This window comes from Telopea speciosissima, chromosome 3 (genome assembly GCF_018873765.1).
Source record: "Telopea speciosissima isolate NSW1024214 ecotype Mountain lineage chromosome 3, Tspe_v1, whole genome shotgun sequence".
NCBI classification, from domain to species: Eukaryota; Viridiplantae; Streptophyta; class Magnoliopsida; order Proteales; family Proteaceae; genus Telopea; species Telopea speciosissima.
In genome coordinates, this window is record NC_057918.1 from 48,641,341 (window position 1) to 48,668,278 (window position 26,938).

At 39.3% G+C, this 26,938-nt stretch overlaps 1 protein-coding gene across 7 annotated transcripts in view; it reads right to left on the bottom strand.

The window, feature by feature from the left end:
• Positions 1–8,581: 8,581 nt before the first annotated feature.
• The window catches only part of LOC122656846 (peptidyl-prolyl cis-trans isomerase FKBP16-3, chloroplastic), a 45,106-nt gene continuing 26,749 nt past the window's right edge, over positions 8,582–26,938 (bottom strand). For 2 of the 7 annotated variants that reach the window (XM_043851512.1, XM_043851515.1), the window contains exons 4-7: positions 26,535–26,584; positions 26,334–26,382; positions 22,075–22,149; positions 8,582–8,954 (exon numbers count right to left, since the gene is read on the bottom strand). In XM_043851512.1, coding sequence (XP_043707447.1) covers positions 8,835–8,954; positions 22,075–22,149; positions 26,334–26,382; positions 26,535–26,584 — 294 coding nt within the window. In that variant the 3' untranslated portion in view covers positions 8,582–8,834. Of the gene's footprint in view, positions 8,955–22,074; positions 22,155–26,333; positions 26,383–26,534; positions 26,585–26,938 lie in introns of all 7 variants that reach the window. The other 5 variants (XM_043851513.1, XM_043851514.1, XM_043851516.1 and 2 more) reach the window with 5 other exon arrangements.

Sequence of the window (26,938 nt, forward strand, 5' to 3'; positions counted from 1 at the left end):
ACCTTACACTTTAATCCCCAAAAATAATCTTCTTGTCGGGTTGAGGATTATAGGCCTATTAGTCTATGCAATGTTTCCTATAAAATCCTGACAAAAATCTTGATTGATAGACTTAAACCCCTCCTCTCTGATTTCATTTCTCTATTCCAATTGGCTTTTATCAAAGGTCGCCAAATCTCTAATAACACTATCATTGCTCAAGAGATTTTTCACCACCTAAAAGTTATAAAAATAAAAAAAAAGAGAGGAAAATGGGTTACTTTTTTTTTTTTTAATGAAAGTGTAATCACACAAACCACACACCAATCCCAAAAGGTTAACCGACTTTTAGGACCTTGTGGAATGGGGTTTCCTCAAAAGCCTTTTTCAATTTTTAGGCTTTGACACCAACTGGATCTCTCTTATCTCTTCTATCTTACCTTGTTCTTATTCCATCAAGCTTGACGGTAGTTGTTTTGATTTCTTCGAACCTTCTTGAAGTCTTCGCCAAGGTTGTCCACTCAGCCCATATCTATTCATTATCACCATGGAATGTCTCTCCTGTCTCTCCAAACTATTTCAAGTATAGAGAGACCTTAACCTTTTTAAAGTTGTTAAAGTTGCACGAACTGCCCTAGAAATCACACATCTACTCTTTGCTGATGATAGCCTCCTTTTTTACCGTGCTACTATGGAAGATGTTCACACCATTAAAGCTATCCTAAATCTCTTTGAGGATTTATCAGGACAACAACTCAATCTCTCTTAGAGTGGAATCTTTTTTAGTTTCAACACCTACCTCCTTCCAAAATTCAATCGGGAAAATCCTTGGGATACTAATAATGGAAAAAAATTCTAAATATCTTGGCTCTTCCATTTTTTCCAAACGCTAAAAAAAAATACACTTTGACCCCTCTTATTCATTGTGTTCAAAACAAACTAAATGATTGGAAGTGTAACCTCCTATCTCAAGCTGGGAGAACAATTCTTATCAAATCTGTTTTGAACTCTATCACAACCTATCAAATGTCTTGCTACCTCTTTCCCAAATGTCTCTGTACAACACTAGACTCTATCAATGCCTCGTTTTGGAGAGGACGCACCAGTAATAAAAAGGTTTCTGCCCTATTTCATGGAATAAAATCTATCACCCAAAATGGGCAGGAGGTCTGGGTATTAGATCTCATCTGATACATAAAAAAATTCTTCTCTTCAAACTAGTTTGGCGATTACTTCAGCACCCAGATGTACTTTGGGCAAAGAAAGGTCTTATGTGCAAAATACTTTCACAACAAATCTCCACTCAACCCATTCAGTTCATTTAATTCTGGTTCATGGACTTGGAACAGCATCCGCTCAATTCTTCAGGAGTTGAGGAAAATTGTTTGCTGGCGTATTAGAACTGGTCAACACATCAAAATATGGATAGATCCTTGGATTCCTTCACTACAAGGTTCCCATTTTCCAACCACTTTCATCAGTGAGCTTTTGAATGGTAGATCCTGGAATACAACCCTTATACGCGCCATCTTCCCAACCAACATTAGTGTCAATCCATCATGTCTATCCCTCTTTCCCACACCCACTTAATGATCAACTTTTCACCACTACTGGTAAATTAGGCATCCTTTGTTACGTGTCATTTCTATTGTCTGTGGTGGGAGTCGAGCATGGAATGGGATTGAGAGGTGACGTGTTGGTGTAGGTAGAATCTACTAATTTGGATAGATAGAGTTCAAGTGTTAGTGGGCTGTTAGTAGTTTGAATAGATAGAGTCCAAGTGTTAGTGGGTTGTTAGTTGTTAGTGGTTATTTGAATGAGTCATAAGTTAATGAGTCACAAGAGTTGTGTCTTTGTTTGTTATTATGTCACCTAGGGTTAACTCCTATTAAGTTGGTAGGTTGTTATTATCAGTTGTAACTTCTATTTAAGGAGAGTAAATTAATGAGAATGGCATCTGGAGTTTATAAATCAAACGTGTATACGTTAGAGGCCTTGGTTTCCACGATCAAACCATTTATGCTCCTTATCTTATCTCAACAACATAGGTTCCAATAGGAAAAAAAATTAGTTCATACCAAAGTGGTACCAGAGCCTGGCGATGGACCAACGTGTGGAGCAGTTAGAGAAGAACGTGGAGGGGTTCTCGGTCAGCCAGAAGGAGGTCTTGAATCAAATGACGGAGATGTTCAACAAGCTTAGTGTTCGGGTGGAACAAATGTCTAAGCAATCTTCTAATGAGGTTGCTGAAAATTTTGCTGCCCACATGCGTGTTCGCGATGAGCGTACAGGAGAAAATAACGGCTCCCACCAAACGGGTTCTACCAACTCTTATACTCCTAGACCTGTGAAGTTGGATTTTTCCCGTTTTGGAGGCGGAGAAAACCCAACCAACTGGTTATGTAGGGCTAAACAATTCTTCCAACTTCATATGACGCCGGCTGCCGATCGAGTCTCCTTAGCATCATTCCATCTTGAGGGCGATGCACAAGTCTGGTATCAATTGCTTAAATAGGAGATGGTTTCCATCTCTTGGGATGATTTCAAGGAGGGGCTTCTCTCCCGATATGGCCATGATCAATTCTTTGACTTGTTTGGAGAGCTTACCAAGCTATGGCAAATCGGGACGGTACAAGAGTACCAAAACGAATTTGAAAAGTTGCTTGCCAAGGCAGGGCCTCTACAGCAAATGCGACAGGTTAGTTGTTTCGTTAGTGGACTACGAGAATCCATTAGAACTGATGTGTAGGCTAAACAACCTACATCCCTGTCAACTGCAATCGGGTTGTCTCGGTTGTATGAAGCTCGCTATTCATCCCAAAATCAAACATTGCCAACGAATTCCAAGGAAAATGCTTCAACTCCCAAAAAAGATTCCGTCAACCAAGCAATGGTTCCGGTTAAAAGGATGTCACAAGGCGAGTTGCAAGAAAGGCGCGCTAAGGGGTTGTGTTACAATTGCAACGAGAGGTTCGTCCCAGGACATCGATGCAAGAAACTGTTTCTCATTGAGGCTTGCTACGAAGACGAAGAGGACGGTGATATCGTAATGGAGCACGAGTAAGAGAGCATTCAGAATTTGGGTCTTGAGGACAAGACCAATTTCAAGTGGGGAGGAGTGTTATGTGTCATTTCTATTGTTTGTGGTGGGAGTCGAGCATGGAATGGGATTGAGGGTTGACGTGTTGGTGTAGGTAGCTATCAACTAATTTGGATAGATAGAGTTCAAGTGTTAGTGGGTTGTTAGTAGTTTGAATAGATACAGTCCAAGTGTTAGTGGGCAGGTTGTTAGTGGTTATTTGAATGAGTCATAAGTTAATGAGTCATAAGAGTTGCGTCTCTGTTTATTATTATGTTACCTAGGGTTAACTCCTATTAAGTTGGTAGGTTGTTACTATCAATTGTAACCTCTATTTAAAGAGAGTAAATTAATGAGAACGACATCTGGAGTTTATAAATCAAACGTGTATACATTAGAGGCCTTGGTTTCCTCGATCAAACCATTTCTGTTCCTTATCTTATCTCAACAACATAGATTCCAATAGGAAACAAAATCAGTTCATACCATCCTCTCCACTAAGAGCGTTGCAGCACATCTCTATGACATTTCCTATGTCAGGAATAACAACAATAAATTATGGAACAGAGTATGAAAATTGAAAATATACCCCAAAATTTAAGATTTTCATTTGGAAAACTCTCATTGATGGCTTATCAACAATTCGGGTTAAACTGGCTATAATAAATCCCAATCTCATCTCATGTCTTATCTGCCATGAAAATTCAGAAACAACTTGGCATATTCTTCTATTATGCTCTTTCACAAAAAGAATTTAGGTTGCTGGCTCTCTTGGCTTTCGCACCTTCTTAAGGAAATAGAATTCCTAGAATCATGGCAATAATCACAATGTACTCATATGGCTTCACAGGAATAAGACAGTCTTAAAGGAGGGAAAGATATCTACATCTTAGTCCGGTGGATGTCAATGATCAATACCACATCCAATCTACACCCCCATTACACAAACACCAGTCCTATGGATGTCCTTTCTAGAGTTGGAAACTTTTGATTCCCATGTATGTGCTCATTACCAATGGCAGCTTTGATTCGGCATCACTGAAAAGAAGGTGGGGTTCAATTATTATATCAAATCACAAGTTTTTTGCAACTTCAATGAATTTTGGAATTGTAGGGACTGCCCAAGAAACAGAACTCAGAAGACTCCAACAAGGGGTCGAAGAGGCATTTATGCTAGAATGCAAAAAACCTAACCATTTGGATGGACTCAGTAGAACTTACCAACTGGCTAACAGATGCAGGAAATCACCAATGGCCATGGAAACTTTTCCATTTGCATTTTGATATTAAGACTAGTCTCAGTTTACTTAATTTTGTATCTATTATAAACAGCCAAGACAGTACATACATCCGGCTCATACGTTAGAATGGCATGCTAGGCTCACAAGTTCACCTTCAAACTCTATTATTTGTAATGTACCTTTAATGTTCAGTTAATGGATTTTCTATTTCATCAAAAGCAAAAAAGGGTATCATGACATAACCATCAAGGTGAAGTAAGGACCTTCAGGATGTGTTTGGTTGAAGGTGTCGGATGAGTAAGTTGATTTTGGATCTGCCTCATACGAATCTGGTTCATGTGGATTCGTAGTTGAGAAAAAAAAATTGTTTGGTTACCCTGAGTCTGTCAGTTGGAATCATCCTAAATCCATCTATAAAACTGTTTGGTTACCCTGAGTCTGTCAGTTGGATTCATCCTGAATCTATATGAAGGTGAAGTAACAACACTCCATTGTCCTCTCTGACATTAGAAATAAACATAGCTAAGTAGTAAGTATCTACCATATAAAGATTGAAAATTTCTATATGAGATATGGACCAGCCATTGTACATTCCCAAATTCGTAGCATGTTATACTGAAAGAGAAGATATTTATTAAGAAGGAAAACCAGAGAAAACAGAATTCTATATTGAGTAGAATACAATGTGTCTTCTTTTCTTTGAATCTCCTTTCTTTTATCCCTAGTTCCAAGTCTCTTCTTCTTTTGAAACTTTGTTTCTTTTTTTTTTTATCTTCCTTTCTTCTTAAATTCCCGCAGATCAATCGTAGTTCCATCTTCCCAAATCTGATCATTAGGGTTCTCTTTTTCCCGCACGGTCTCAGATGACGAAGAAGAAGAAGAGGAGGAGGAGGGAGCAGAACATGAAGGCTCGCCATTGACGTGGGCAGAAGAAGGAGAAGAAGATAAAGGTAAAGTAAGATCTTGTTCTTCCATACTGAGAAACCCAGTTTGAAAGATGACTGGTATGGAGAACAAGAATCGAGAGAGCGATAGAGAGAAACAGAGAAGGTGGACTCATGTGGATTTATTGCTGAATTTACCCCAAGGGGTGAATTCTATTGGATTCTCAATATAGCCTTAAATGTGGACTCGCGTGGATCTACGGATTCGAACACGAAACCGTGTTTCGAGAAACCAAAAAAAAAAAAAAAAAAGAACCTAGATTCGACTGGATTTGACTCGTCCAACACCTTCAACCAAACACGTCCTTAGGGATCCTATAGAAAATGTTTCTTTTATGCTTTCCTTTCTGACCATTCAGGTCCTCCTATTGATGAAAGCGATTCCCACTCCTCGATCGGTGTGGGTTGGAAAAGTCCTCCCACATTGCAATTATTAAGGATCTAGCAGTCAAAGGCATACTAGTAGCATTATCACCCATTTTTTGTTTTTCTTAAAAGGAACAAAGGATCTAACTTTTTATCAGTTGATGTTTTAATTGCATGTCAATTGGCTAGAGAAAAATCTCTCTTAGTTATGCAAAGGAGAAAACTGGAAACCATTGCATGTATGTCTTACACTGTGTTACCAACCAAATGGTCGGTCTCGTGAAGTCAAATCGAGCAATCATATATTTCTAAAGAGGGTGATGTTGTTGATTGAAAAAGATCCTCTCCAACTTCAACTCCAACTCCTCTCCAATCATTCAATGGTGGTGAGGACTTGGACACACATCCCTAGGTGTTAGGATGGGTGTCCAAGTCCTCTGAGCCCTTGGATGGATGGTCGAAGAAGAGTTGGATGCCCAAGTAGTTGGAGAGGATCTGGATCCGTTGTTGATGATCATCCCACTAACATTACATCCTAACTCATTTGATATTCAAGTATGACCTCGAATAGTGATGATTATAGGGCAAGGATCCATGCAGGCGACTCTATTTAGTTGGGGATAGATTGAGTTGTTGTTGTTGCTACTTTAGAACTGATGTTATTGCAATGGTAGATGGTGTGTTATCATTACCTGTTGTATTTTTTTAAATAAAGTTTCACAATGCCTTTGTGTGTTTCTGGTTCTGTCTGAGGTTGATCGGTTTTAACCGATGTCAACTTTTTCGTTCTCTTGAAAGGACACATCCCTTGGGAATGGTGTCTCCAAAGGGTCATTCACCTCTATATATAGATGATGCTTTTGGATACTTTTGTATGAGAAATACAAGTGATGTACACATTCTCTCTTGTATTTAATTTCTCTCAAGCTTTCTTTGTAGTTTTATTGTTTTGAGAGGTCTTGTTGTTCCATTCCTGTTTTTGACTGAGCACAACCTGAATGTGTCTCAACGAAGCCCAATAAGCGAGTGCAACGACTACTGGAGGGGCCACAAATTGTTTTATCTTGGAGCTTGATTCACAAGAACCCGATTTGCACCATAGAGGACGTTTACAATCTCAAGGACAATGTCTATAGATACAACTCAGCCCATTAAATTTCTCAACATAATTTCAGGTTCGTGATGTTATATTTGATGTTTGAGTTGCCGACATCAAACTTGGTTTGTCTACAAAACAGGTAAGTAATCTTAACCCCTTGTTACATGTATTTTCATGTATGACTTGGATGATATAGTTCCAACATTATCCCGATGGTAGTTATGAGAACCCACAGCATAAGGTATTCTGCCTAATAAAGCGGATACTTTGGATCCTGCTTGGACGAAACGAAAGATATTGTCGATAAATAGAAGTACGTCTTGTTCATAAACATCCCGGAAATACTCTGCCATAGTTAGGGCAGTCAAACTACCGATCAAAGAAAGAGTAGGTGTGTGAATAAATAGGTCTTCTTTCGATAGTTCCTTGTCATAAATCGTCGGATCTGTCACTCTCTTTACCGGTTCAATTGCAATCAAATCCTCCCCCCCCCCTCTCATTCCAAAGGATCACAATCTGGTTAGAGATGAAGGTCATCATTGACTTGCTTTCGAAATAGTTTTTTTTTAGCTTATCCCAACACGCGTGGTTCAAGATAATGTATTTTGATAATATATACAAATACGGTATATACGATCTAGAAGTAATGACAAAAAATATTACGATATTAGGATTAGGGAATTGTAAAAAAGGAAAGAGATCTAAAAGACCTCGTTGCCGACATCAAACTTGGTTTGTCTACAAAACAGATAAGTAATCTTAACCCCTTGTTACATGTATTTTCATGTATGACTTGGATGATATAGTTCCAACATTAGCAAGATGGTAGTTATGACAGTCAGGACAATTTGGTTGGTGTGCCACGTTTCTTTTGTCACATGGACCAATAAAGTGGGAATCATTCTTTAATATAAAAAAGGGAGGGGGGAATCAAGGTTAGCTTGAGATGTGCCCTAAAGAGTTAACTTGACCTGTTAAAACAGAATATAGGTATGATGGCATAGCACAAGGCTGAGGCCAAGCCAAACATGTTCAATTGCTAACTACTTTAGCACATAGATCTAATCTACTAAGTTTGTTTTAAACTGGGCCATTGGTACTAAGGCTTCTAATGCTTTATGTCCAGCTTTGGCCATCTCAGCTCAGTTTCTAACCCAGCCTACTGACCATCCTATTTTGGTGACTGAGCAACAGATTCTACCAACATACCACCCTCACTTATTCCTACATGTTCAGTTCAACCTTGGATAGATCAATGCTTTTCAATAGATAGATCAATGCTTTTCAATAGGACAAACAATTTGTGTATCTGTAATAAACCACACATTTTGGGGATTGGGTGACAAGTTATTTTGTACAAACCCAGACAAGTGAACTGGATGGGAAGACAATGATACAAATATCTCAACCTTAACAGTTTTCGATCAAAGTGAGCATTGAAGACTTAGCTCCAACCAACCTGCCATGACGGATAGCGATCCATATATTGTTTGTTAAATTCAATTGTTTCCTTCTGGGGCTACTTAAGTTTATCCATTCTTTTCAGCTGACAAACAGGACCTGCATCTCATCAAACTACTTTCTATGGCAATTTTTTCCAATTTAAGCAAATCACATTTGTCAAACTTTTATGATGATAAAAGATAGTTGTAGTCCAAAAATTAAGCTACAGTAATATGGTCATTAATTCAAGTATTGCTATTGGATTTACAATGTCCCCAGCTTCCTAAGATTCCACATGACCCTTTTATACCATTATCACTTTCAAGGTTAAAAAACCAAACTGCCTTTGTTATTTCCTGCATGAAGGAGCATTTCTCATATCTTATCCCAAATTCATATATCTATACTTCTTTTCCATGAAAAACAAAGGTTCATAGAATATTATCCAGGACCTTAATCTCATGAAATTTTATTGAAAGAATAAAACCAAGTGCAACCTGAGAGAGGAAACTGAACCTTAAATCCAAATCCTAAATACAAGCAAGAAGGAAACAGTCCCACTCATAAAAAAAAAAAAAAACACCATAAAAGAAGAAAAGAATAATGGGAAGCCTTATGATCAAGCTCCAGTAAGCAAAGAGGTGGGTGAAGACCAAGAAAGTAAAATGGAGAGGTAAATCACCTTACTCTTCGTCCAGTTCAAGACCCGGTATATATTCCAAACTCACATCAAAAACAACTGGACTATTTGGAGCAACCCTTGGCCTTCCTGGAGCTGAATTAAGCCCTTTTGGGAATGCCAACTATTATGAAATAAAAAAAAAAGTATGAATTGTAAGTCCATAATCTTGTATAAATAGAATGCCTGAAAAGATAGTAGTGACAAGAAGGCAGTGGGAAGTGGGAAAAGTGTGTGTGTGTGTGTGTGTGTGCGAGAGAGAGAGAGAGAGAGAGAGAGAGAGCTTCAAACTATGATCTATCCAACTTTTATGTTCACTTCAAATTTTAATATTTGACCATGCTTGAACTACACATGTAGACCTGAACTTGATGAAAGATAAGGGGAAACTGACTCTGATTCAAAGGTATTCTGACATTGTGTTTAGTAGCAAGAACCAGTTAATAAAAAATAATTTAACAAATCTCAGTGGCTGCAGAGCCTAACGAGCGATCAGATGCAGAAATAATTAATACTTGAAAACTATAGTTTTCTATGAGAATAGAATCATATCTTGAAATATAGATAAAAGTACAACAGGTATTCAGATGCACTAGATCGATGAAATAAAACCAAATTCAAATACTACCAATATTTTGAATATTAACATATGCAACATATAAAAATTATGATACAGTAGAAGTTGATTAACAGTACAAGCAGAGAACCAATTCAAAATTTCTTTTCAAACCCTCTGTTGTTAGCTATCTCAAATCTCCAAACGTTGTTAGTTAAATGTAATGAAATAAACAATGGAGATAAAGAGGAAAACAGAGACACCACACACAAGATTTATAGTGGTTTGGCATGGCCTCAATACTGTCCTAAGTCCACTCCCAAATCCCTCGCTGGATTGGAATTCCACTATCAAAAATCTCCTTGTAGGGTAGGAGAAATGCCCACACACAGATCTCCCTGTGATCACAAGCTCTTTGCAGGGTAGGAGAAACACCCACACATAAATCTCCCCAAGATCACACTCTCTGTTTAAAAGAGGGAGCAACACCTATACAATCTTCGTTTAAAGGGGGGAGTGGCACCTAAACACATTCTCCTTGCAGAGTTGGAGAAACAGTCAACACAAGTTCAGAGCCTCAATTTCCTTCACCAACCCAATCACTAAAATGTGATTCACAATCACCAAAAGGCTAAAAATCAAGATACCTTTTTAATAGGCAGAATTGCAAGTGCTAGCGCATTTGATTGATCCCTTTGCTCAGTAGCCCATAGCTCAATGGTTGAATGATATGCAAATTGTAACTAACAGCCTTCTTTGCTCAGTATCTCTTATGATTTGCAAGTTTTAGCACAAAGGCAGTTGGATTTCTCACGATTTTAGCCCGGCAGCTTTTCCACGTTTCTGCCACAAAGTCTCTTGTTGAAACACTGGCTAAATCACTATTTATAGTGCATTTTCCAATTGTAAAAAAAATAGTCATTATGTTCTCTAATAGATCTATTTTTTAAACTCTGGTCGACCGCTATACAGAGCTGGTGGGCCAATTGACTTAGTCGGTTTACACTAAGAGCCATCTATCTTAGGTTTTCCAAGGTCCATAGGTGATTGAGCTAAGCTTGATCAATTGGGGTCTTTACATACTAGGATCATCTAGATATTACAAAATAAAGCACAACACCTAGGATATATTCAAGAAAACTAAAAAAGATCTTCCAATTTTGTCTCATGTTACTTGAATCCACATGGATAGCTTGACTTGATCTTCCAATTTGGGCTCCACCAATCCATGACAAATTCTTTTGAACAGCTTGATATATTCCAGTATGATGCTTAGGCTCAAGGACACACTTCTCAATGCTTGGAACTTGTATACTCATTAAAGCACTAGGAAGAGCATTATAGCTTTTTTATACACAAATAGAATGTAATCACCAAAACATGAAATCAATATATATCCAAGATTGTACATATGGTGTTGTTTGCCTCAACAATCTCCCCATTTTTACGATGACAAGCTATTACTGACAAAGCACCAAATATATTCCATTTAAACATGTAGTTGTCCTTCAATCAACGCATAGGTATCCAAGCATGGAAGACCAAATGAATGCTATCATATATTCAAAATATATATCAATTAAGTACATTTTCTCTCCCTCTGTAGCAATCATAGCACACACATATGAGACATATTCAATATTAATACTCCCCCTAAGAATATGCATATCAAATGTTTTGGCATCTAATTTAAACACACAGCCTTTGCTCTCAATAGCCACACACACATATATATATATGCTAAAATAAAACCTTTTTATCCACAATCATATCTTCACAAATCACAATGTAGCTGTTTTTTTAAGTACCACATAATTTTTCTCTCCCCCTTCGTCATCGACAAAAAAGAAGGGATCAGGGGATGATATACCCTTGAAAATTACAAAAACAGAATTCCACCAGCACCTGCCCGACCTGGGTTACCTAGTAAGCAACCATCAATATTTAGCTTGAACCAGTCCTGGAGAGGCGGCTGCCAAAAGACTTCAATAATCTTCCTGTTGGGCTGTCTAGTTATATTTACAAATAATTTCCTTGAAAGCAACAAATCTGCCACAGAAGAGATTTGCAGTGAAACAACTGATGACACATCTTTTAACTCCTTGAGAATCATTTTGACAATAGATGAAGGATTATGGTGCTTATTCTCAAATCTCCGTCTATTCCATTCCATCCAAAGTTGATACGGCACTAGAATAACCAAAGCTGGCCAAATTTTTGGGAGCACAACACCGGCCTTTTTCCTCTTCCACCATGAAAACAGCTCCTCAATAGAAGGAAAACCAGTCCATCTCTGATCAAAAAGGGAGAGAACCGCAAACCACACATGGGTAGCAAATTCACACTCTAGAAAAATGTGATGAACAGATTCTTGGCATTTACAACATAAATCACAACGAGATACCCCTAGCACTGCCCGCTTTACAACATTTTCATCAGTTGGAAGACTCCCATTCAACAATCGCCAACAAAAAAATCAAAGATCTTGGGCGCACACCTTTTTGCCAAACCAAGTGCGACCATCCTTGCTGTGGCAAGCAGAACCGCAAACTTTCCCAAGCTGATTTCACCGAGAAAGTCCCCGACTCTATTAGAGACCAAACTCTTGTATCCTCATAATTTGCAGCTGGCAATGTCACCTTCATAATTTGATTGCAAACTACTTGCAACTCTGGCAACCTTATCATGGGTAAAACCCAAGCCCCATCCTCTATGAAATCAGAAACTTTGGCACTAAAAGTCCTTGGCAGCATTACATTTAGAGGAATAAGATCACAAATACGCTGCCCATTCAGCCACCGATCATACCAGAAATTAATCATCTCCCCATTACCAATAACCCATCTTTCAGACTAGTTCACCAACCCCCAAACTTTTCGAAGGCCCGGTAAAATGGAAGATTTCACCCCCTTTTTTAAAGAACCATCTGAAGCAATAAATCTCACACACAAGAAAGAAGCAAAAATATATTTATCACATTTAACATACCAAGCCACTTTAGCCAGAAGAGATAAGTTAACCTCTTTAAGGCGCCGAACACCAAGACCTCCTTTGCTCTTTGGTTTGCACAACTTACTCCACCGAACCGTGACTGCCTTTGTAGAAGATGCATCTCCACTCCATATAAAATTCCTAATCCACCTTTCCATCATTACCACTGACGATTCTAGCCATAGAAACACCGAGAAATTATGGATTGAAATACTACTCATAACTGACTTCACCAGCTCCACTCTTCCAGCCATAGATAATAATCTTCCTTACCACCCTGCCAATCTAGCTTAAATTTGACGACAAGATGAAAGATAAGGACTTTTTTAACTCTGCCCTTGAACAATTCCACCCCTAAGTACCGAGTTGGAAAACCACACTCAGGAATTTGCAGCACTTCTTTAATTCTTCGTTTCCGCTGGTCCGAAATAGAACCCAAGAAGACTTTTCTCTTTTCCAGGTTAATTTTCTTGCCCGAGTAAGCTTGATAGCATTCCAAAAAATTATTTACCTTCCTTACACTTCTCACATCAGCATTCATAAAAATGAATAAGTCATCTGCATACACGAGATGAGATGGAGTAAAGGTGTTTCTGGGTTCGGGAATCCGTTTCACCAATCCTTTCATCCTCAAATTGGTCAGACCCCAACAAAGCACTTCTTCAGCTAAAATAAAAAGGAGAGGGGACAGGGGGTCTCCCTAAGACCTCTTTCCATCTCGGAAAAAACCAATCGGACCACCATTAATGAGGATTGAAACCTTTGTAGACCTCATCATCTGCCTAATCCACTCAATCCAAGTTTGGGAAAATCCAAACTTAAGAACATCAAACAGGAACGTCCACTCCAACATGTCATACGCCTTCTAAACATCCAATTTCATGCCCAAGCTTCCCCTACGACATTTGGAAAACATCATGTTTGTCAGCTCTGAAGCCACACCAATATTTGGGAAAGTTATCTTTTGTTAGAGTTGATAGTAAATATGTATCAGGGGTAGTTCAGGAACTGAGACTTCTAACTAGTTCCCTTATTATGTATTTTTAACTTTTTATGTCTTTTTTACCTTTTTTACCTCCTAGGGAGGTGATTGTAATACTTTTAGTAATTCTATTTGAGCAATATAGGTGGGTTGGAGAAGTCTCTCTAACACACACAACTTTGAACCGTAACTCTCTCTTCTTCCCTCTCTTGTCTCCTTCTTCTCTAACATCTTCCTTCCTTCTCCATTGTTTCTAATCCCCCCATCTACACAAACACAAAAAAAAAAAAAAAAACAAACCCAAAAAAAACAAAAAAAAAAAAAAAAAACAACAAAAAAAAAAAACATCTTCCTTCCTTCTCCATTGTTTCCCTAATCTGAAACTCAACTATCTTCCCTTGTTAGAAAGCACCCTATTCTTCAGAAATTAATTTCGATAGAAGAGGAGAAAGACGAGTTGCCATAATCTTAGGAATAATCTTAAAAAAGAAATTCCTTAGGCAAATCGACCGAAATTGACTAACTTTTTTGGCATTATCAACCTTAGGGGTCAAAGTGATAAAATTATTATTCACCCCTTTAGAAATGACACCTTTAAAAAAATTTCAGATCGCCAAACATACCTCCTGACAGACTATGTCCCAGCAGACTCTGAAGAAGGTTCCTAAAAAACCAACTGGACCAGGGGTACTTGCTAGGTCCAAATTGAACACTGCGGCTTTCACTTCTTCTGGGGAAGGCACTGCAACTAGCATAATGTTATCCGCGTCTGATATTTAAGGTTGAAATAAGAGAGAGAAGTTCCTCCCTATGTACTGATCCACCACTCTTGTAGAAGTCTTCAAAGTGATTAGCCAAATGAACACCAATAGTAGAAGGATCTGTAAGAACCCCTCCATTCTCCGTCTGTAAATTCCGAATTACATTTCTGGTCCTCTGAATTTTGGTAGATAAATGGAAATATTTTGAACACCTATCTCCAAACCTCAGCCATTTATCCCTGGAACGTTCTGCCCAAAGTTTTTCCTTCAACAACAAAGCCTTATCATACTCTCCCTTGGCTTGAAGCTCAAGCTCAAATAAATCTTCACTGAAACTTTCCCTCTGAATCCGATTTTGGATTTCCTCCACACACCCTATAGTACGAGAAACTTCAACATCCACCTGAGGAAATACCCTCCTAGCCCATTCCCTCAATGGACCCTTGAGGCGCTTAAGTTTTTTAGCCACAACAAAAATAGGCGTACCCTTCACCAGAGAGTTCTATGATTCCCAAACTACATCTCTAAACTCCGAATGATCTGCCCAAAACCGCATCATTCGGAAAGGAACATTTGGAGGACGGGGCACCTCACAACAAGAAATAATGATTGAAGAGTGACCTGAATACCCCCGAGGAAGAACACGTTGAGTACAACCTGCAAATTTGAGCATTTACTCTTCATTGCAAAAACTTCGATCTAATACTGCACAAACATTACCCACTCGCCTGTTATTTGACCAAGTGAAAGTGCAGCCAGACAAAGGAATGGACACCAAAGAAGCTAAGTCAATCATGGCCGAGAATTCTTCCGAAGAAACCACATTAAATCTTACCGGGCCACGTTTCTCGTGCGAGAAAATATAAGAATTGAAATCTCCCAAAACCAACCAAGGGCAACTAACACCAGAAATAGAGACTAAGTCATACCATAGCTGGCAACGAACTACCCGCCGACAATTAGCGTGCAGTCGTGCACCATCGAAATGATACATTGCATCCCTCCAACAACAAACGAGCAAGAGATAATGTTGATCCGACATAAGAATGACCTTTAGTGGCAGCAAAGAATCCCTCCAAAAAAAACCATAGGTTCGGATGACCGTCCTCCTTTTGATTATAAATGAACTGAGAACTAAAACCCAAGGCTTCAAAAAATTTCTTCAGACACTTTAAAGGATCAACCTTTGGCTCAGCTAAACACAATAAAATTGGATCATGCTCCTGAACAAGTAAACGGAAACTTGAACGAGCACGCTTATTCGAAATTCCACGAATATTCCAGAATAAACACTTCATTGATTTTTATGGGATTGAGTCTCCTAGTTGGGCGACGAGCGGCAACCCCTCCCCCCTGATTCTGCATAATTAATTCATCCAACACGGCCAATTCCTGGCCCCTCTTATTCTTGCGCCGAGCCCCTTGTTTAGAAGATTCTGCCCCCGCCCCTATACCATGCAACAATTTATTATGATGGACTGCTACGAACGAAACTGCAGAAACATCCATTTCATTAGGAGCCAAGAGATCATGATGAACAATAGCAACTCTCCCATTATCCCTACTGGAAACATTAATGGGAGATCCATGCACAGCCGGTAACACCACCTCGATGTGACCTCCTTCACCGCCAATCTCCATTTGAAACGGGTTTACATCACCACCCACCGCTCCATGGACCAAAACAAGTGGATCACCACTAATACTAACCGACCCATGAGTCACACCCATAACCCCCCCCCCCCCCCAATGTTCAGATGCTACACCATCAAGATCCTTATCCAAAACCCCTTCCTTATTAGCATAACTGCATAAGTGACCTCATCACTTCCTAAAAATAAGGCAGTAGATGAGGACACATGAGATTCAAAAGAAGAAGGGAGTAAATCCACGTCGCCAGAATCAAAGGAAACTCCATCTCCTCTCAAGGACCTGCGCTCAATCTCAACTAGCTTTCCAGATTTGTCAACCCGAAATTGAGGAGATCCCCACCCCCTCCATCCAATCTCATAGAATCCGGATTCCTAACAACACCTTCCAAAACGGCTTCTTGCTGTACCGAGAGTCGTTCCAAAGATGGAATCCTCTCCACCTAAGCACCTTCCAAAGCAGGTTCTTTCTCCAACCCCGCCCCTTCTAGTGGAGGGCCTTGCCGGAGTCGAGGTCTCCAGTCTTGCCATAGTTATCAAGGCGTCGCCATGGCGACCAGACTCCTTGGTCGCCTTGGACCCCTTGGGCGCCATGGCGGTGTCGCCTTGTTTTTTTACCCTCTAAAACGCCATGGTCGCCTTCCCGCTTTGATAACTATGATTCTTGCCATTCACCCAAAAAAAACTATGATTCTTGCCGGCGGCGAGTTCTATTTCCTAGCTCCTAAACATACGTTGCACCAGGAATCTCTGAAGCTTCCTCCTTCTCCTTCCCCCTATCCATACAACATCTGCCCAATGACCATAACGGCGACAAACAGAGCAGTGAGATGGAGGGTCTTCAAAAATCACCTATTTTTTAAAAACAAAGGAATCCAGCGATCCCTCTTGATCACATTCACCAAACAGCTCCTCAACGCGTGGAAGTGCGTCATCAATGTCTACACAAATTCTTGCCAAGTGATCATAGTGCGAGATTTTGGTTTTTCGATCAATAGCAACCGGTCTCCCTACCGTGTTCGCCATTGAAAGAAGGATATCCTCATGCCAGTACTCCTGTGGCAAATCTGGGAAATGGATCCACGTAAGGCGATGCGTAATGGTTTGTTCATTAACATTAAAGTCCTTCCTCCATCGTTGAAAACGAAGCAATTGAACATCCACACGTACTGGACCACGTTTCCAGATTGCTACCATATCTGCCTCACATGCAAACCGGAAAAGAACAAAACCTTTCCCCAACGATTTCAACACAATGCCTTCCTTCAACACCCACGAAGCAACAACATACTCCCATAGTCTTTCTATGGATGTGAATCTGAAGTTAACCCGCCCTAACAAAGCAAAACGGTGCAACTCAACTTGTGATTGGTATGCCGCTTGAGGAATCTTTATCCAAGTAAGGTTCCCATCCTTTACTGCAGTCGGAAGATTCTCCACTGCCGGCAAGGAAGCAATCTTAAGCCAAAACTGGACTTAAAAAGCCCATAAGATGAACTATTCTTAGGCCAAAGCTGGTCTTACATAGACATCTAAATATATACCAATCAAGTTCAATGATACCTATTGCCGAAACAATGGTCTTATAAAGACATCATAATTTGACTAATTCTCAAATAGAAGATGTCTAAAGCCAAACATAGACTTACATAATAGCAAAAATATAATCCAATTTTGAATCAGGCTACTAAGGCCGAATGGAAAATATTTCAATCATTTAGAAAAAATTATTCCATTTTAAATCATCCATGGATACCAAACAACATATGTGAATATCAAAAATAATCAAATAAACTAATTTAGCACATGTAATTCCATAGCAAATGGTCATACATAGGCTCCAAATATTTCCCACTTTTAGATCAAGGAGGCCTAATGCCAAGGCCCAAAAGCATATCAAAACATATATTTTTTTGGTGGATAAGTATATATTACCAAACCCCAGAAGGGGGCCGGAAGGAGAAAAAAAGAGGGGGGGGGGGAAATGTACAAAGAGAGGAGGGGGGGAGAAAAGAAAGACTAGGGTCAAGTCCTCCTTAAACTAAAAGGGGACTGCAACATACTGCTATCCAGACCCCAGGTAACAACAATGTGCCTGTTCCTTGGGGTATCCATGAGGGACCGTTGAGGAATGGTGCTGATCTTAGAGGAAACTTCGAAGGAGATGTCTTTCCAAATCAAGTCGAAAGATCTAGATTTGGAAGTCCATCTCCTAAGATTCCTCTCCATCCAAATATGATGGACAACAGAGCCAAAAACAAGCTTCCCATATCATCACGGATGGTTGCCTTTAAAGGCTTTGGTCAACCAGATGCATTCTCGGTCAAAAGGAAGGTGTCTCCTGCTTCGGTACCAGATGGAAGAGAGGCCTTTTTTCCATATTGTAGAAGAAAAGGGGCAAGCAAAGAAGAGATGGGCAATGTCCTCAAAACCGTTCCAGCAAAAGGTGCAAGAGGGGTGGACAGGGATGTGGCGGTGCAGTAAAAAGGCTTGGGTAGGAAGACAAAGGTGAAGCGATCTCCAGGCTGTGAGGCTATGGCGGGGGGATGGAGCCTTTGAACCAGACTAGGTTGTGCCAAGGAACGGGGGCGGAAGGGTTGCGGACAAAGTTCCAAGCTGATCTAGTGGTGAAACTGCCAGAGGGGGAGGGAAGCCAAATTGCCTTATCCACAAGGGTAGGAGAGGGAGGGTGAATGGGGGGGAGGGTAGGCCAGATCTGGGATAGGACAGGGGGAAGGGGAGAAGGAGGGGACCAGGAACCAAGGGAGATTATGAGAGACAGGGGGCAGATTTGGGGATACCAGAAGAGTAGACAGCTCTAGGGCCAAAGACATTGTAAAGAATGCCTAAGGGATGCCAGGGGTCAAGCCAAAGGGAGGTAGAGGAGCCATTAGCAATGGCGGTGGAGGTGGCAATAAGGGCAAGAGGCCGGAGAACGAGGATCTTACGCCAAACCCAAGATGCGTCAAGGCGTAAAGGAGCAGTCCAAATGGAATCATTCTTCAGAAGGTGGGAGTAGACCCAGTTGACCCAGATGGAATCATGCTTGGAAGAGATTTTCCAGATGAGCTTGAGGATTCCGGCTTTGTTGGAGTCATGAATGCGGCGAATGCCTAAGCCTCCTTCAGCCTTGGGAAGACAAACGGATTTCCAGCTGATTGGATGCAGGAATTTTGAGGTTTCTTTCCCTTTCCCTTTCCAAAGGAAAGCACAGAAAAGGTTCAAGTTTTGCTATCATTCAACATATATGTGTGAATCCCAAATATTTTAAAATATACCAATTTTGAACAGGGAAAAACACATATATCAAACATGGTCTTATATAGACTTTAACTTATTCATTTCATTTCTCAACAAATAAACCTAAAGCCACAAAACATGGAGTTATATTGGGAGCAGCATTAGACTTATTCCATATATATGCTACCCTAAACCACGCAGCTGGCCTTACAGAGAGAAAACAAAATCTACTCAAGGATTGAGTACTCTAATGCCAAAAATGGTCTTACTTAGACACAACCATATTCCACATATCAAATGAAGTGTGTCTAAAGCCGCAAATGGATATACATAGCGATCAAATATTTCCATATATCAAGAGGACCCCTAAGGCCACACATGGACTTAGATAAGAACATCAAGATAAATCACCATTTGTGCACAATGTTCTTGAGGCCACATGGCATACCTGGACTTACATAAGAATTGCAATATATATATATATATATATATATATATTTCTTTCAAGAAAAATTCTTAAGGCCACACCATTTCTGGTCTGACATAGGAATATCAAGATAATCATCTCATTCAAACAACATTCCTAAAGGCCATAAATATCACTGGATTTACATAGGATTATCAAATATTTCAACCAAATTCAAGCACAAATCCTAACACCAATCATCATGCCATAACACTGAACTTACAAAAGAATATCAGAATATATCAACCACATATCGTGCCATATTCCTAAGGCCATAAACATGCAGCTTCACATATAATTCAAAAATTTAATAGCAAGATGCAAATCAATCATTCCATCATACTTAACATAAGTAAGATGATTTCATATACCATGAACATGAGGGATAAAAAGCTCATTCATACTCACTCAAAACTCCATAATATGATGATGAGTTGGTATTACAAAATAACTTAATTAAAAATTGAAGTTAAATCACAACTTCTTTCACAAATCCTTAGCAGCTCGGAGATTTTCAGTCACCCTGTTAATCTTTTGCAGAATTTCTTCCCACAGATTTTTTTGTTTCCTTTCTTTCTTGTGAACCCTATAAAGGTTAATCCTTACTTTCTCCAGATCTCTCAGAATAACTTCTATCTCTTCATCCATGCCTTCCTTTTCAGAAATGAGAGCATCATATTCTTCTTCAAGAATCTCATTCCCTCTAGCAAGCTCAGATTCTACAAAGTAGATTATGTCCAAAAGATTTATTAACCTTGAAATTTTTACTCTAATGGCTCCACAAATGTCCAATCCATAGCCAGTCATAATACGGACACCATCAAATATCTTTTCTTGCTTTACGGAAAGATTTTCTAGTGCTCCTTCAAGGGTGTCTTCATAAAGGAGAATTTCTTCAAACTTACTAAGATCAGACTCATGAGAGATAATTGAACCATCATTGCTTCCTAATTCATTTTCCATTTCTTGAAGAAAACTCAGAAGAAGATGAAGAGAGAATACAAAGATGAATGAAGAATAATGTTGCTCATAGTATCAATTTGAGATACAAGAGTAAAGCAATAAGGATTGTTACCTTGGAAATGAGCAACAAGTAATGACCTAGGGAATGACCACCCGAGAAGCTGAAAAGTCAGCAAAGCTGGGAACTAAAAATCCTGACAGATTTGAATTTCCCCGATTTCGGTCAACTGCGTCAACACATCCGGTCGACCGCCACTGTCTAGGCGGCCTAATTCAAATATTCTCCCAACATGCTTCTCATCCAAGCTTTATCTTCTCATTCATGGGCTTTTCAAACTTAGCTCAACAGTTTAAGAGATAAGATCATCAACTCCTATTGGCATAACCTCAAAAGAAATAAAGTGATCGTGAATCCATTTCCTCAAATCTTAAGTGATTGACCACTATACATATCACCATGGTATCCTAGATATGCCAAATACTTATGTGCCATGTAATGCATTATTCTAAACTTAAATCAAATGTACACATAAATACACTCATATATATATATATATACACCGGTGTAACTACACAATGAGGGACGTGTATGAGAGGGTGTGGGAAGGGGGTGACATTTGAAAGAGGAGAGAGGGGAAGGAGGCAATGTTAGATGGGAGAGAATGAGAGAGATAGTAGTAGTTATTTGTATTATGAGGGGGATTATTGTCCAATTAAAAAGTATACCAAACAATTTCAGGAGTTCATACTTTTATATAATAGTATGATATATATATTTATATATATATATATATATATATACACTCCAGCTTAAGGGCGAGTGTTGAAGTTATGGTGGTGTTTAGTAATCATGTTTATGTTATGTTTTAGTAGTCATGGTGATGTTTATAGTTTGTGGTGAAGTTTAGTTATGGTTAGATTATGTTGAGGTGTCTAAGGAGTCTTTTGGAGTTGTAATTTCTTTATAATAAATAAAGCATACTACCCTCCGGTTAGAAGTTGTTTAACAGTTTCTTTATAATAAATAAAGCATACTACCCTCCGGTTAGAAGTTGTTTAACAGTTTGCTCTTCTTTTCTCCCCTACGTTAGCTCTCTCTTCTCTTCTTCACTGATCTGATTGTGCCCCTTGGTGCCACATGCAAAGTCTTTTCTTTTTTCTTTTTCTTTTTTTATTATTATTATTATTTTATTCTTTCTTTCTCTTCTTTTTTTTTTGGGGGGGGGGGGGAGGGGGGATGCACGTACTGGGGAGGTGTTATATGTTGATATACATTGTTGTGACCCTTACTTAAGTCGATATTTTGGGATAAGTGGCTGTAACATGTAATCAGAGCCAGGAGGTTGAGTGTTCGATCCCTGGTAACTGGTAAGTGCAAGGGGTTTGTGCTATGTGTTGTTGTGCACTACATCTAGGTTGTGCCTCCTTGATGACATGTGATGTGTCAGATATAGAGCCGTGTGTGTGTGATGTACATTGTTGTGGCCCTTACTTAACAGCTCGAGCTTTTGGGATAAGTGGTTGTAACAATTTCCAACTTTAATCTTTTTTTAGAGAAAAGCTGGCATCAGTAGGGTACCACAAAGAAAACAGAGGTAAGTGGGGGGTTTGAGATATTATGACTTCGAAAACTCACAGATCCCGGAATGTAGAGCCTGCGTTTCCCTCCAATTTTCATGGTTAGGATCCCTTCGTCAAGTCCTTTGATTACCTGTTCTAGTAAAAGAGCAATTAATTAGTAACAATGTAAATGGGGCAGCAATCCCTTTATCCATCTCATCAGCAAAGCTATGACAAGTATTTTTGCGTTTGGAAACAATTTCAGAAGCAAATTTTATTTTCTAAGGAATCTCAGTGTAAAACAACATTTTGTTACATGATTGTTCTTAAGAACTCAATATTACAAAAGAAAAAGAAGAAGCTACTAGAAAAAGGTTTCCTGCTTCACATTTTTCTGTTTTGCAACTTCTTTAAGATGGAGATGAGGTTTACCAGACTGAAAGAAAACAGACACTAGAAACCAGAATTGCAGGACCAGAAAACTATGAATACAGCAGAAACTAAATAGGATTAGAACTTGTCACTGATTCACCACAGTGCACACACTCATGTAGAGATAATTTGCCAAACCCTCAAAATTGTGAGCTAGGGTGCCCTATCTCCTTTATTTATAACACCCAACGAACTGATTACAAGGATAGAAACCCTCTGTGTGGGGAACTACTTGGGTACAAGCAAGCACTAAAAAGGGAATCCTTTAAGAAAGGATCCTTAGCTATTACAAGGAAAATAGAAAGCAAACAAAATAGTAACTTCTACTTAGCATAGCTTATTCACTAAGTAGCCTATTGCTTGAAATTAGAAACTAAATATTTAGTTAACTCCTAAAAGATACTTTGCAGCTACAAATCTCTTCCCATGCAAGCTGGCTTCGTGCACCCAAACCAAGCCATGTGAGACCCAATGCGGGCCTGCTTCTGGCCTAGGACCTTAACCATGGTCTGCTGGCCTGCTTCCTTCCTCCTACTTGAATACACCTTCAACTCTGCATCAGACGAAAGTGCTATATTGAGGGGATTATTGTGAATTAAATCTAAAACATAAACAGTAGAATTCTTGGTAGGACCATAGGAGAGATCCCAATAGAAGTGTGGAAGGCCCTAGGAGTATGTGGGGTATATTGGTTAACCAAGTTATTTAACAAGATTATGATCACAAGGAAGATGCCAGATGATTGGAGGAGAAGCATTATAGTTCCAATCTACAAAAATATAGGTGATGTTCAGAGCTGCAATAACCATAGAAGCATAAACTAATGAGTTGTACTATGAAACTTTGGGAGAAGGTTATTGAAGCCCGGCTGAGAAGAGAGACTCAAATCTCGAAGAATCAAGTTGGTTTTATGCAAGGTAGATCCATGACAAAAGCTATCTACTTACTGAGGCTTATGGAAAGATGTAGAGCTTGCAAGAAGGATCTCCATAAGGTATTTATTGACTTGGAGAAAACCTATGACAGTTCCTAGAGATTTATTCCAACATGTTCTTGCGAAGAGAGGGGTGTCGAGTAAGTATATGGAGGTAATTAAAGATATGTATGAGGGTGTGGTGATTAGTGTGAGATCTGTGGGTGGCCAAGGCAAGGAATTTCCAATTACGGTTGGGTTACATCAAGGATCAGCCCTAAGCCCTTATTTGTTTGCACTTATCATGGATGAATTAACCAAGAACATCCAAGACGAGGTGTCATGTTGTATGCTCTTTGCCGATGATTTTGTATTGGTGGAAGAGACAAAAGCAGGGATAATGTAAGACTAAATTAGGGTTAATTTAGTCCCAAGTAAACCCACAAATCCAAAATAGAAACAAGGGCAGAATTAGAAGGTTTAATAAATCAAACCAAACCAGCCGTGAGAATGTAACCAAACTTAGGTCGATTGGTGCTTGTATGAAGGAGAAACACTGCTGAAAATGTCACTTGATTCTGATGGTTGAATTGGAATATATGGCATCAACACCAAAATATAAACTCATATCCTGCAGGCCAAACCAGCCAGCAGTTGGGGCTCAAGTTTGGATCGAGTGGAGGCCTTGTAGAGTAGATGATCTGCAACAAGTTTGGTGTGATTTTTATGGACAGAAGTGAAGTTATGAAGGGGCGATGAAAATAGAAGGTTAAGGCTTGGAAGCAATCCAGCCAATAGAACAGGCTAGAATGGGGATCGAATGGAGGGGAAGATGGTGTGAGATGATGCTCCAAAACTCCGCAGGTTTTGATGAAGGGGAATGGAGATACACAGCCTTGAAGTTGTAGCAGGAATCAAATAACAGCAGCAGTAGGGGAAATCAAGCAGGGAAGGGAGGAGGAGAAAGGAGAAGAAGATAGGAGAAAGGGGGTAGGGGATGGGCTTTCTCAGCTCTGGGTCTCTCACCCACGGCTATCCCAGCTGTTGAACAGGGGTCTTACTCCCATAGTTGAGTGCAACAGTTTGCCTCAAAAGTTCTTTCATTAATTCTCCAAAATCTTCAAGTCTTTTAGCAGCCAATCCTCTTTCTTGTCAAAGCTTGGATTCTCATGTGGTCCCCACCAAGGATCTTCTAATAATATTCTCACCAAGGCAAAATAAGGGGCTGTGACACTGTTCACGTGAACAGTGGTTTGGCCTCTTTTTCTACATGTTTTGTCCTACATCAAGGGATTAACACTAAGTTAGAGTTGTGGACATCGACCTCGGAAACAAGAGGCTTTAAGATTAGTAGATCAAAGACAAAGTATATGCTGTGTAACTTTAGTTACACTATGATGGATGATGACATGGTGAAAATTGAGGAGAGAGAGATACCACCAAGTGACTTTTTCAGATATATGGAGTCTATCATACACAAAAAAAAAAGTGACATAGATGATGATGTTTCACAAAGAATTAAAGTGGGATGGATGAAATGGAGAGCTGCGACCGGAGTACTGTGTGACCGACACATTCCTTTAAAGCTTAAAGGAAAGTTCTACAGGACTGTTATCCGACCTGCTATGATGTATGGGGCGGAATGTTGGTCAGTTAAGAAGTGTCATATAGCAAAGTTAAGTGTTGCAGAGATGAGGATGTTAAGATGGATGTGCGGCAAAACTAGGAAGGATAAAGTAAAGAACGAACGATTTAGAGCTGATGTGGGAGTTGCCCCGATCAGCAACAAGCTCCGAGAATGTCGTCTGAGGTGGTTTGGCCATGTACAACGGAGGCCTGGGGACGCCCAAGTAAGGAGAAGTGATCTGATGTCGATTGAAAGAGCTAAAAGAGCTAGGGGCAGGCCTAAAATGACCGTAGGTGAGGTTGTGAAGAATGACTTGCATAGTCTGGGTCTTGTGCCAAATATGACCTTAGATAGATCCTATTGGAGGGCAAGGATCCATGTTAACGATACCATGTAGCTGAGATTTTCCTGATTTCCTGGGTATCCTCTTTCCTTTTACTTTCATTTTTCATTTTTCATTTTCCGTTACTAACTTTTCTTATCCCATTTCTTTGTTTTTACTCTTCATTCCTCTTACTTTCCTTTCCCCTTGTGAGGACCTCAGTTTTCTCTACTTTATTTTGAATGGATCCATGTGGTGACCCCATTTAGTTGGCATAAGGCTGAGTTGTTGTTGTTGTATCATAGGAGAGAACATATAAAGGATGTTTCCATCTCCTCGTGACTCCGCAACAATCATCAAAACAAGGGATTGCTGGTTCCAAGTAAAGTTACTCATCACAACTCTCTTCTGTTTTTGTTCCATCTCTTTTCTTGATCTCTCTTTCCATTTACCTCTCTCCATAAAACTCACTCTTTCTCACTTGATCACAGCAAGCAGACTGATATAGAGCTAGTCCTGTCGGTAGGCATCAACCATTGGCACACCACAGACGCACAACGCACAAATGCAACAGTAAGTGCCTCTCAAGTAAACGAAGAAAGTAACTACCAGAGATTCCTATTGCCAAACACAACTGGCAGTACACCTTTCAAGAATCTCAACAGATCAATGTTCAACACGCAAATGTGCCCACATCTATGTTTCCATGCCAATCCCTATTGGGAAATATATATAACGTGGCAACCCTAAAAAAGACTGCCCAAATTTGTCTATAGTTGTGACAGTAAACAGTACCTTTTGGCTGTTGCATATAAGATTTAATTGTAGCAAGCATATAATCATAAACTGCAATTAATTAATTTATTCAAATTAAATTGGGTTTGATGGACAAACATCAAATGTTAAAATATCCAACAAAATCACCATTGCACGCAAATCACAAAGTTAGAAGTTAATTAAACTAAAGCATTTTAACTGGCTTAAAAAAGTATGGTTTTAAGCTTATTTGAAGTTTTGAACATCAGTAAATTCCAAACTTACCTGACCGGAGCCAACGCGAAATATATAAGGTCGACCTTTTTCCAAAGAACTGCAATATTTTATGGATAAAAAATACCTCTAGTTAGAAAATAAATATAACCTTCCACAGGTACACAATATTTCATTTAAGATAATCTTTAGGCATCAGAATATTTTTTTTTTTAAAAAAACTAAGCTATCTGCATTAGAAGATGCAACTACCTATCAAATATTTGTCCAGAGGGCACCATGGCAACATAATTTGCAGCGACCTGTGATTATACAACAATCAGCATGAAGAGGAGTGGAATGACTAATGCGAGAGTCATGATTTAAAGGAAAACTGACTGATGATGTAAAATATTACATTAAAGAATCAATTGGCCAATCCAAAACCTATAAGCAATCAATATTAATAAGGTACAGCAAAGGTGCAACTGGGATATGGCCTTTTAAACTTGAAAATGAAGTGTCTAGCACAGGGACAACTGCTCGGCATTTGTCAAAAAAAGTATGCTGACTGAAAAAAAAAATTAAAAAATAAAAACCACTAGGTTGATGACTGACTTTATCGTTCAGCAGGTACAAATTAGACTTGCTGGGATTTTAGCACACACTTCACAAGT